The 12635-nt window shown below is 40.2% G+C and overlaps 2 protein-coding genes across 4 annotated transcripts in view; both read left to right on the forward strand.

Annotated features, from left to right (window-relative positions):
• samm50 (SAMM50 sorting and assembly machinery component) overlaps positions 1-1852 on the forward strand; it is a 6235-nt gene extending 4383 nt beyond the window's left edge. Inside the window, exons 12-15 of one of the 2 annotated variants that reach the window (XM_035665701.1) lie at positions 520-587; positions 671-826; positions 1074-1215; positions 1667-1852. In XM_035665701.1, coding sequence (XP_035521594.1) covers positions 520-587; positions 671-826; positions 1074-1215; positions 1667-1712 — 412 coding nt within the window. In that variant the 3' untranslated portion in view covers positions 1713-1852. The remainder of the gene's footprint in view (positions 1-519; positions 588-670; positions 827-1073; positions 1216-1666) is intronic. The other variant, XM_035665702.1, reaches the window with a different exon arrangement.
• Positions 1853-2491: 639 nt separating this feature from the next.
• On the forward strand, positions 2492-12077 carry api5 (apoptosis inhibitor 5). Of its 2 annotated transcripts, none has more exons than XM_035665377.1 (14): positions 2492-2807; positions 3775-3936; positions 4129-4222; positions 4426-4491; positions 4896-5047; positions 5685-5891; positions 6473-6577; positions 7921-8010; positions 8555-8736; positions 8889-8982; positions 9132-9188; positions 10289-10368; positions 10491-10633; positions 11422-12077. In XM_035665377.1, exons 1-14 carry the CDS (start codon positions 2733-2735, stop codon positions 11499-11501), a joined length of 1587 nt encoding a protein of 528 aa, XP_035521270.1. In that variant the 5' UTR covers positions 2492-2732; the 3' UTR covers positions 11502-12077. The 2 variants fall into 2 exon arrangements, with proteins under 2 accessions (XP_035521270.1, XP_035521271.1); XM_035665378.1 differs by having other exon boundaries at positions 10491-10597.
• The last annotated feature ends 558 nt before the right edge of the window (positions 12078-12635 follow it).

Here is a 12635-nt window from a genome sequence, read left to right on the forward strand (position 1 = left end):
CAGCAACCATGGGTTTGAATCTGACCTGTTTCCTTCTGCTATGTGTTGCCGACCCTCCATCTCTTTCCCCTTTTTGGTCACTCTTCAGCTAAACCATACAATAAAGGCAAAAAGCCCCCACAAAAAATAAAAAAAGTATATTGAATTAGCTATTAGCAGTTCCTGTTTATAACGTACCCATGAATGTCTGGGCAGCTACCCTACTTTGATACTGAAGACAACTTATTCTTAGTAACTTGTGGAGTTGGAGTTCACATTGAATCTAAAAATAGGTGTATCGTGTCTGTGTTATGAGACTCAGGGATGTCAGATCAGCAGGCCAAACGACAATAACTAACTTGCAGTAGTTTTCAGAGCATGCCCCTTTCCCTTTCACAGCTTGAGAACCTCTGAATTAGACCAACTGTAATCCAAAAACGAAGTTAAATAAAAAAAAACTTAATAAACTGTAGTGTTATTTCTGTATTCACAGACAGCTCATAACTGATGACGTATTGTGTGTCTTTGTCAACCTCCTAGGTTTTATCTAGGTGGCCCCACCAGTATCAGAGGATTCAGTATGTACAGTATGGGCCCACAGAGTGAAGGTGAGACATTAACTTGAATGAGTTGCTCGGTAACCACACTGAAATTTGATGGTTAATTGAAAGGTTGTGTGCTGGTATTACTGGTATGGCAGGGGACTACCTGGGAGGAGAGGGATACTGGGCTGGAGGCCTCCACCTCTACACCCCTCTACCCTTCAGACCAGGCAGAGGGGGCTTTGGTGACCTCTTCAGAACACACTTCTTCCTCAATGCTGGAAACCTTTGTAACCTCAACTATGGTGAGTAGTTGGAGACAGAATTAGCACCAATGTTATGACTGTTAAAGGTTCATGTTTTATGGAGCAGGCCTTGACATTTATGCCTTTCTTTCTGTTAGGATTGGGTCCATTTGAGTCTTTATCTGACTCTTATCTAGTTCAGGTTTGGAGAGAGGTGTGGGGTCAAACAGAGCTGAAACTGTGGATGAAGGATTTTGCAGTTGCCCTAGTTTATAGCTGAGGTTATGTGTTTTTTTTTATTATTCAGGTGAAGGTCCGAAAGCACATTTGAAGAAACTGGCAGAATGCATCCGTTGGTCATATGGACTGGGCATTGTGCTGCGTTTGGGGAACATTGCCCGACTGGAGCTGAATTACTGCATTCCTATGGGAGTCCAGAGTGGAGACAGGTAAGACTTGGTTGATTTTAGTTTAAGATGAGTTTGAATTTCACCCAATTAGATTTATTTTAGAGACATTTAAGGCACACTGGGTAAACTTGGTGTCCAGTAACCTACCTGCAAACAGACAATGAAAGATTCATTTAGTTAGTAAAGACCAGCATAGACCAAAAATCACACTGAAACTGCCTCTACAGGTGAGTCTCCTCAACCCATGCACTGTAACTCACACGTGTCTACATGTGTGAAATATATCAAACCAAAAACAGAACAATGTCAAAACATTGTAAGCAGATCCTTTCACAGTGAACAAAAGCTTTAACTCTACAATCACATAGATACATGTGATAATATAACAGACACATACCCTTGTCTAGTGTCCTTAACATGCACCGGAAATAATCTGATTCTTGGTTTGCTTTGATGTTGATTTTCATCTGATTTTCTCCGGTCCTTGCAGGATATGTGACGGGGTCCAGTTTGGAGCCGGAATCAGATTCCTATGAAACCACATTTCTTGGACCTGGAGCTCCCTTGTGTTTCAAAATTAATTGTATGCCAGAACCATTTAATTGGAAGGGGAAATTGCTTGTACAGAATTGTTGTTGCGACTAATTAGTTCAATAAAAGTGTTTGCACTGACGGTGTATTTTGATGTATCGTTTCTTGTCATATGCTATCAGAGGTCAAATACAGTACTCTGTCAGATTTTACTCAGGTCACATTACTGTGTAGAATTTTGTCAATACACTTTCTTCTATTAACCTAAGTCTACTACAAGATAGACATGTAGTTATCAATGTTCAACATTCAAAAACACCAGTAAACACTATTGCTGGTGAACAAAGCTTTGAATTTATAGAATGGTCTTACTGATTTTTGATACATTTATACACACACATTTTTGTAGCTTTTTTATAACTAAAAAGACCCAAAATAAATAAAATCAAACCTGTATGCAGGTATATCCAACAGAAAGGATTCAGGGTACTTCTAATATGCTGCGTGTGTGTGTGTGTATATATGTGTATATATATATATATACATACGTATAAACATATGGGACCACTGTAAACTTAAAAGGAAGAACATTAAAATATAGTACATAAAATAAAACACAGGAAGTTCTGTCAATATGAGCCTCACTAACACGTCTGTTTATGTCACTATCAGATGTCACTTTCTCATAGCAGCAACCATTTCACTGCGCACCACTTCAGCGCACACTCACGGTCACATGACTCGTGACGCACCCCGCAGTTGGTTAAACCTGCGCATGCTCAGTACTCATTGTTCCGTAGCATTGTAGCCAGCCAGAACAGCAGCGACTGCGGGAAGACGGACTGTGGGGGTTCATTCACGGGCTTTTCGGAATTTAATCTCCCTGAAGAAGATATTTACTGATAATACAGCGTTGTTTGTGCTACAGTTAATTAAAACGGAGCCCAAGTGACCCGAGAAGGGGTTTCTTCTGCGTTTTTATCAGCGGTCTTATCTGTGAGCGGCAGCCACCCGGACGCACGCTGATGGCGGTCACTATCGAGGATCTCTATCGTAACTACGGGGTCCTTGCTGATGCTAGTAAGGACAACCTCAGCCAGGTAAATGAAGGCGGACGTGTTCGCTTTTTAAACACGGTTGAACCAGTAACTTTGTTGCTTTCCGCAGCACCTGATTTTACTTCCTGCAGCGATCACTCTGACGTACGCTGCATAACATTGTTGTGTGCGTGCTGTGCTAACAGGAGCTAGCCGCCGTAGTGACCGGGGCTAATGTTAATGGCCTCGACAGAGCGACAATTGAGACAGCGCTAACGCTACTAACTCGACATTCGTGACTTTTAAATCAAACAGACGATTATTTATTTCCTTGCGAACGCATTTTCATTCAAACTGGAATCAGGACAGCCCGCTTTAGTCCAGGTTGTTGACTCAAATTCTCCGAAATACTGCTCATTCACGATACTGTTTCTGTGCAGTTTGATGAGAACTTTGTTTCTGTTATCGACTGGGTCAAATTATTTAACATTAATACATTTGAATTCCAGTTTCTAGCGCATCGTTGACGTTTTAAAGGTTAGTGAACTAGCAGGTGTTTTGTTTTTTGCCTGTTATGCGAGTGCAGCTGTTTTGTTTTTTTGTAAGTGATATATATTTAAAACTACTTCTATCTATATGCTTTACAAACCTGAATCCACGTTCTGCAGTTTCCTTTGAGATATCACCTTGAAAATGAATGAAAGACATTTCTTTAGGCTGCCACTTAAGAGGTTGATGAGGTTCCAGCAGATTAGAGTTATATTTACATCATGTTTGGACCACTCACAAGACTGGTCAGAATCAATCCAGCAGAGAGATTTCCTCTAGAAGAAAATGTCTTCTCTCGCAAATTCCATGCAGATTTTTTGTTATTGACCAGCAGTGTTATTTTCCCAGCATTAGAAAGCTCCCCCAGAACCACACAGGGCATCATGCAACTGTTCACAGGCTGAGGATCGGCATCAATCAAAATGTGATGTTGTATATCTTGCACGTGTTTAATGCTTTACCTTTTTTTTTTTTTTTGCAGCACAAAGATGCCTACCAGGTGATCTTGGATGGCGTGAAGGGTGGCCCGAAGGAGAAGCGCCTGGCAGCGCAGTTTATTCCCAAGTTCTTCAGCAGCTTTCCGGAACTGGCCGATGCAGCCATTAATGCTCAGCTCGATCTTTGTGAAGATGAGGATGTGTCGGTGAGTAATAAAGGACACAGGTGTGCACGTGCACTAATAGACTGGTTGGCAGGTGCAGAGTTTTTTTGCTTGACCTTGAAAATAGTTTGTTCCATGAGAAGTTTCATCCCATGACCGTGTAGATTCACAATATTAATTTTTATTCCATCATAACGACACCCTCTGTGTGTATGTTTACTTGTGTTTGTCCAGATTCGGCGGCAGGCCATCAAGGAGCTCCCGCGGTTTGCAACAGGCGAGAACATCCTCAGAGTTGCAGATATTCTCACCCAGCTCCTTCAGACAGGTACTGGATGCCTCAAGCTAAACACCTAAAATACATTCATACCCTTTTTAGGGTACTTAATTTGTCTTTGCAAACAACCTCACTGACGTATAAGAGTGGGTTATACTATAAATGCATTCATGTTGTTTACTTCAGTATTCTAATATTAAATAAACATCTTTAAGAATGATGACTGAAGAATCTGTAATTGTTTGTGCTTTCAGACGATACAGCAGAGTTCAACCAAGTGAATGCATCACTTATTTCTATCTTCAAGATAGATGCCAAGGGTAAGTGTTGCTTTCCCCCGCTCTTGAACCAAATAATGTTTTTTGTATGTTTGACACTGAAAAATTTCGTACTCTTCCTTCTTGGGATGCTTATCTGAAAGACTTTTTTTAATACAGATAAATAAATTTAACCTGCTAACATTCATCCATCACACCCAATAGATCTGAATTTAGATTGTTATAATATTTAGGACTGAGAGCAGAATAATATGTATGCCAACCTAATACAAAATGGATGTTTGGACTGTACTGTTTTGTAAACGTGAGACATCAATCTGTTACCATACTGTGTATTTCATAACTGTTGCTTCCCCTAGTTCAGATTAGAGTCGTGATCTCATTGAGTTTGTAATCACTCACTTGCACTGACACAATCCCACCTATTGCTGTCTTTTGTGGTGCAGGTACTCTCGGAGGCCTCTTCTCTCAGATCCTACAGGGAGAGGACATAGTGCGGGAAAGGGCCATCAAGTTTCTGTCAGGCAAACTAAAGACCCTGCCAGAGGACGTCATGACAAAGGAGGTGGAGGACTATGTCTTCGCAGAGACAAAAAAGGTTAGCATTTAGTGTAGATTTGATTGTTGATCATAGATGAGTGATCTTTATTTAGCCTTATTTGAAGAGTTGGGTCTCTGATTGACGGCGTCGTTAAGAACATTGGGCAGTGTGTGCGAAGCGAGTGGGGTTGAGATAGAGAATGAGCAGCAGAGAGACGATGAATAAAGGATGCGGCTTTTAAGACCTAAGTAAAGCTCCCATATGTTGTTTCCTAACTACTGAAAAAGCCAAATGGTTAATCGCGTTGAAGATGATGTCAGTTGTGCAGGGAGAGGAGGGACTGTTCGCATAGGGGTCCTTTTGTCTGTGGTTGTGTGAGGGGGCAGCCAGCTAATCAGCTACTGTATGTGCAGCTCTACAATGTAATAAGCCTTTACCCTTTTTAAATAGTAAAAGAAGCAACACTGTAATAAATCAGATTTTATCGACACAAGATATTAAAAATTCTGCATCCAGAGTTCATCCTACATTGTATCCTTTGCACACTTTTTTTTTTTTTTATTGGGACAACAACGTCTCTAGTTTTTATATTGACACAATGTTAATAATGTCTTGGTGGATGTTGGCCTGTGTAAAAACAGACAAGAACGTGTGTTGATAACGATTGTTTTTGTCTTCTCTGCTGCCTCCTCAGGTGCTGGAGGATGTGACAGGAGAGGAGTTTGTGCTGTTGATGCGCGTAGTGTCGGGCCTGCGGGTGCTGCAGACGGTGAATGGACGGCAGCAGCTGGTGGAGCTGGTGGTGGAGCAGGCTTTCCTGGAGCAGGCCCTCAACCCAGCTGACCCAGACACTGTTGACCGCCTGTTGCAGTGCACACGCCAGGCCTTGCCCCTGTTCTCTGTGAGTACAACCAACGCACTTTACACAAACCACTGCCTTTACATATACTCTACTAGAAGCCGCTGTTATGCTGGTCTTAAGTTAGATTTTGGTGTTATGTTGGATGTTTTGATTCATTGTTTTATTACAGGTTGGAATGCAATTTATTTTTTATTTTTTTATGAGAATTGAACATTTGTTGGCATTAGAGCAGCATTTGTACATATTTTACAGTGAATCTTGTAAATCACTGCTGAATGCATAAAAACAATGAATACTTACTACATATACCATATAATTAAACACATGGCATACAGTTAGGGCTATAACTCTCTTTTTATTGTCTATTTATCTGCAGATTATGATTAATTGCTTGGAATATAAAATGTCAATTTTTTGGGGGGAAATCACTACGTTCACCTAAATTAAGACAAAGAAAGAGAAGCTGTAACCAGAGAATATTCTGCTAATCTAATAGATTAATTGAAAGATCGCTGCAGCTGTACTCGCACTGTTTTTACATTTATTCATCTTATTGGCCTAACCTTATTAGTAATCATGGTTTATTGTGTGATTAATCATATTTTTCTCCTGTCTTGTAGAAAAATGTCCATTCCACACGTTTTATAACTTACTTCTGTGAACACGTCCTGCCCAACCTGAGTGCCCTGACAAGTCCTGTGGCTGAGCTGGACATTCAGTTGGAGGTGAGTTTTTCTTTTTACTGTCTAATGGAAAATTAGCATTTTCTTGGTTTTTATATTTATTGATCATACCCTTACCACCTCCTGTATTTACATCATTATATGGTCCTTTCAGCTAATTCCACCAAAGTGCTGCAGTGTTTCAAGGATTACTGGACGGTCAGGCGTGGTTGTTGTAATTGGGGCACATACGTAGTGTTATGGGATAGTCAAAGTCAAATCTAAAAGTAGACTGCTAAATAACCTTGGTCCATAAGTGAGTTTAAAATGTCCTGCGTGTGACATCTTCCACATTTATTGTCGGAAATTGTTTCCCCCTTGAGATGTACCATCACGTTTTCAAGGGGGTCCTAAACAACAAAGTACACAACTAAACAAACAAATTTTTTTTTACAAAAGTAACAGCATACAACAAAAACAAGAGACAAAAGAAATATCAAGACAAGATCATACTCCAAGCAGAGCATGAAAATGGATCATTCATTCGCAGCCTAGAGCAGCAGTGTCAATGTCGGTAAAAGCCTTCAGTAAATAGTTACAAGACATAATGATACAGTTAAGAAGATATGAAGGTGTTATGGGCATGCACAACTGTCAGTAAGAACACAGAGCATTTTTAAAGATGTGATAAGATAATGTAGACTAAATATTTACAGGCACAAAGCTGAAATAATTGTAACTGGTGGCCATAAAGTAAACCTATAGGATAACCTATTTGAGGAGAGTAAATGGTAAATGGATTGTACTTACACTACGTACTATAGTGTCTTTCTAGTCTTTCAACCACTCAAAGCGCTTACACTACATTCACACAATGAATGACCGGCAGCATTAGGAGCCAGGGATCGAACTGCTAACCTTGATTAGTGGACGACCCCCTCTACATCCTGAGCTACAGCTGCCCCAGTCCATTTTTTTCTTTGTAAATTAACATGAAGGATATCATTTAAAGAAATAATTATAAAACAGGGGAAAAGACTTCCAGAAGCAATGGCCTTTCCAACCTTGCAACTCTAGCCCATTAAAAAATGGTTCAGTGTGGCCATTAGACAAAATACTACTTTCCCCAACCTGGATTTATTCTGTCTGAATCAGCACTTCCACTCCTGAGAGGCCTGACGAATATGGCCACTGGTGTGAGGTCGATATTCCTAATGTCTGACATTTGGTGAGTGGTTGTAGTAGTAAACAAAGTCAGTGTGGCAGCCACCTGTCAGAGGTGTCAGCCAACTGCATGTTGTTAATGGGTCATTAGTGTGCACCACGCAACACTGTTTCTCATTAGCAATGCACATTACAGTGTGAAGGGATCTGCTAAAGCTGTGTGTATGTGTTTGTGTGTGTAGGTGCTGAAGCTGCTGGCTGAGATGAGTCCGTTCTGTGGAGACATGGAGAAGCTGGAGGCCAACGTCAACATGCTGTTTACCAAGCTGCTGGTGAGAACCGAGTGTCCTGTTGCTGTTGGACAAAAGAAAACAAGTGGAAATGCACTTAATAATCAAAATATACATTGGGAGATTTCCTCCAGGTCCATTCTGAGAATGTATTGCTCTTTTTAGCATTTTCTTGTTTTAGATTCATATTCTCAGTCAGCTTTCTACTGTGGGCTCCTGGCCAACTGAGGATCCATTTTCTGGCTAAGATACTTTGATAGCAGTTGGGACAATGAACAACATAAATTATTAACTTTCCCTGGTCAGATTGTCTTATCTGGTCTGGGTATTTGAACTAACAACTCAAAGTAGTGGAGACTATATAGAAATATGTCCTCATAGGCTTATCTATAAATTATAAACTGGTTATAGTTATTGACACAGGGAACTGTGGCCCAAATAGTAACACTTTATAGTGCAGGCTCCACAATAATTGTTAAAATAAATATAGGTAAAATATAAAGCTATCCCATTTGTTCTACTAAACCCGAATGGTCCAAGTAACAAAAAATCTTCCAGTCGTGATTGTTTGTTCTGTTATGTATAGGAGTTCATGCCTCTGCCACCAGAAGAGGTGGAGAACGGAGAGAACTCCGCAAACGAGGAGCCCAAACTGCAGTTCAGCTATGTGGAGTGTCTCCTCTTCAGCTTCCACCAGCTGGGCAAGAAGCTGCCAGACTTCCTCCTCGACAAAGTGGATGCTGAGCGCCTCAAAGACTTCAAGATCAGGTGAGCGAGTGACGTATATAAAAAGTCTCCTAGAGGGCAATTGGTAAAATGAAAGAGCTTAAACCAAAGTGTGATTTTGGTGGTTTAGCTTAATCTACAGAATATATGCCAAAATGGGCTCATGGAATTGAATGTGCTATGCCTTTCAACAGGTTACAGTATTTTGCCAGAGGCCTGCAGGTTTACATCAGACAGCTGCGAGTAGCACTGCAAGGCAAGACGGGAGATGCTCTGAAGACAGAGGAGGTAACAACTGCTGTCAACTTAACTTTGATTGCTTAACTGAAGTAGAAACTTCATGCGTACAGTCAACAGAAATGCAAACTGGGCAGTGTTGAGTTGTTAAGTAAATCAAATCTGAAAGACCAACTTGTTTTTTTTTTTTGTGTAATCAGAACAAGATCAAAGTGGTGGCCCTCAAGATCACAAACAACATCAACGTCCTCATCAAGGTAAGGTGTTGGTCATACACGCGGTGACCAGAAAAATAACGCCTGTATAATCTAATGCAACACAACACAATCAACTTGCATTAGATACTACCTACTGCTGCTCAAGTTTGTTGTATGGAGTTGTTTTTTTGTGATGGGTTTTCGGGTTATACTTTGTGGTGTTGTTACACTGAGCTGCAATATGTTTAAACTTTTTTTTTTTTTTTACATTTATGTATCAAGAGAAGGAGAAACACGTCACAATAATAATGTTATCCACTGCAACAACACAAAAGTAAACCCAGCACCTTCCTGACAGTCTCAGCAACAGTTGAGAATTTCACAACTTTTACAGTGAAAGTATTTATTATAAGGACTGTTGCTTTGGATTGCATTACAGTGTACCGGGGTTGTCCCTTACTGAAGAGTTTCCTAGTCGACTAGTAGTCGGTAGTTCAAGCAGTTAGTCGACCAGCCATCGCACGTTTACATTATTTATTTCAATGAACGGACCCCCGTTAAATGCTACCAGAAAAAGCTGTAATGATTCTGAATGTGTTGAGAAAACTAGTAAGGAGCCTAAACATTTGGTTAATTTATTAATTACAAATACTCAGTCATCAGCACGATGGATGATGTATAACGTTAACAAGTTACTCACAAATGAACTTGCTACAGACTTGCTCCTCTCCTATGTCATTTCTCTCCTGTCCCTTCTTGAACCCACTTTGCATTTGTCCAACCCCACTCCCCGGTAGCATTCCCCGCTTGGTCCTCCATCCTGGTCCTGAAAACCTCTTCCCGACAGTCCTTCCTCCCTAAATTCCTATGCTAGTAGTGTAAACAAGGCGACCCTGGTAATCCAAGCTCCCAGTAACATGGCCCAGGTCATGAGTTTTTTTTTTTTTTTGTTTTTGTTTTTTTTTTTGCGACTATCTGACTAATGAAAAGCTGGTCGACTAAGACTCTTTCAGTGAGTAATGGTTTATTATTAGGGGGGCAGCCCTACAGTGAACACGGTTTCTATTTTTTGGTCACTTGATGAATTTCGAGAATAAACTATAAATCTTGCATTGCAACCAATTGTTTTCTTTTTGACAAGTCTCTCAATGTTGTTCCAGGATCTCTTCCACAACCCTCCATCATTCAAGAGCACAGTCACTCTGTCCTGGAAACCCGTCCAGAAGTCAGAGGCAGTAGCGTAAGTCTGCTCGCACTTCTTGTCACCAATGTTGTCTCTAGCAGACAGAAGCCATAGAGACAGCAGCTGAGTGTGCTTGCTGCCCCATGAGGTCGTCATCTACTTTACTTTTGTGTTTGCAGGCCCAAGCGCCCATCGGGTGAGGAGATGGGCTCTGGTGGCAGCACAAAAAAACAGGTCTCTCCTCAACCGCGGAGGGATGCGCGACAGATCTACAATCCCCCCAGCGGCAAGTACAGCGCCACCATTGGCAATTTTAACTATGGTGAGAAACACTGGTGGCACACAGTTATTTATTTTTTTTGTAAACATTGTTGTGCAGCATGTTCACCTTTTCATTTTATACTGATATTTGATTATTTGACTCCTTTTTGCTTTAGCTAATCCATCTAAAGTTACTATTTTCTAATCACATCTGTGTCTGTAAAGACTTGTTTAAAGGTTTGACACAATTCTAAGGAAACCTTCACTGTCTATGGAATTAGTTAAAAAATACTATACTGAAAGTCACTGGAAACGTATTTGACATATGACATATAAATGTTGACCATTGTGTAGATTTAAAGGTAGCTCTGAAAAGTCTGTATCTTGCTCATTTACAGCAGCTAAAATAATTCCAGTCAAACGAAAACTCACTGCCAAAAAAGCAGCAAACCTTTCAAGATACACCTGCAGCATGATGTACTCTTCCATTGTTGATTTGCCTTTTTAAATATCTAAATTTGTTATCATGAGCTGTGAGACTGTGATTTTATGACATGAAAATAATGTATTTCACTACAGTGGGGATATTTAATACGGAGGAGGGGGAGTGTTCCTTTAATAACAGTACAGCTGCTCGTAGTGTCCCTTTTCATACAGTCACCTGGCCTACCCACTGTCCATACATCGTATAAAACAGCAGTTAAACACATATATTTGATTTAAAAAAAAATGATGAGAGACACAATGTTAATCTGAAATTCTGTGATATAAAAATTGATGACAGGAAATGCAAATAATAATGGTAATAAGATGAATGACCCTATTGAAATGTTGTTTTTCTGACTCCAGAGCAGCGTGGCGGGTTCAGGGGCGGCCGTGGACGAGGCTTCGGAACCAGAGGCAACAGGAGCCGAGGCCGAATTTACTGAAAGAAACACACACATACAGTACATATTGCTCATTGAACTGCATTACATCAAGATCTTTTCCACACCAAAATGGACTATTTGTCACCTACTCTTCTGTTTTTTTAACTGGTCTCCACATCTTTTTCACTTTCCCGACTCGCACATCCAAATTTTTTTGTTGTTGTATTTAGACGGGGTGGGGGTTTGGTTTGCTGTCTTCAGAATATCAGACACCGGGCTCAGACTTTTTAACATTTATTCCCTGTGCTCCTCTTGGCCAAGGCAATGGTTCAAGTAAACATAAATGGTTTTTTTTTTTTTTTTTCCCCTTAATTTTTTAATATTATTCTGTGTATTTTTGTGGAACAAAAGACTGCCAAGTTGTAACTGATAATGTTTTTTGTCAGATTGTTGTAGGAAAAGATAAAGAACCTCTCGTTTTGCAACCTGTTGATGAATGCATTTCTTTCTTCCTTTTTATTTAATCTTGTTTTCTTTTTTATTAGAGCTTAAGTTGAATTGGCTGACTATGCTACTTTGTATGAATCAATGATGTTTCATTGGATTTTTATCATAAACTTGTATGGAAGTATGAAACTTTTGACTTTTACTTGTTTATTTACAATTTTGCAGTAATTAAGCTGCAAACTGGTCAGGAATGAAGACAAAGATACTCAATATTACCATATGTCCTGCATGTTTAAAACTTAACTTTTCTCCCCTCGTTCTGTCTTCTGATGATGCATCCACTCATTCATCCCATTTATCCTTTCCATCCTCCTGTTTTTCCTTGTCCCACTTATTTCTATTTGTAGTCGCCTATATTTGTACCAAAGCAGAGTGTAGAGAGTGCAATTTTAGCCCATAATCCGGTATCTACATTGAGAATACACACACTGCTCTCTGCATGTCAGCATCAACACTGTACCCTTTCTTAATTGTGTGTGTGTGTGTGTGTGTGTGTGACACGTTTTATAATTATACATCCACAATGCACGCTACACACTCTGCATGTTCCTTATTATCCATTCACATTTGTGCAACTCTGTGTGATTTTATGAGCCACCCAGAGGTCAGGTTATTCAATTTCACAGCATCTCTTGTGAGGCGTGTTTAGTACGTATCTGTGCATGCGTGTGAAGAAGCGTGCATGTG

This window comes from Morone saxatilis, unplaced genomic scaffold, assembly GCF_004916995.1.
Source record: "Morone saxatilis isolate NCDOM2014 unplaced genomic scaffold, NCSU_SB_2.0 Contig2, whole genome shotgun sequence".
NCBI classification, from domain to species: Eukaryota; Metazoa; Chordata; class Actinopteri; family Moronidae; genus Morone; species Morone saxatilis.

Coding starts and splice junctions, on each gene's coding strand:
- api5 (XM_035665377.1), top strand. CDS start 2,733: ATGGCGGTCACTATCGAGGATCTCTATCGTAACTACGGGGTCCTTGCT. Junction 4,492..4,895: donor CTTCAAGATAGATGCCAAGG/GTAAGTGTTGCT, acceptor TTTGTGGTGCAG/GTACTCTCGGAGGCCTCTTC. Junction 8,983..9,131: donor ATGCTCTGAAGACAGAGGAG/GTAACAACTGCT, acceptor TTGTGTAATCAG/AACAAGATCAAAGTGGTGGC.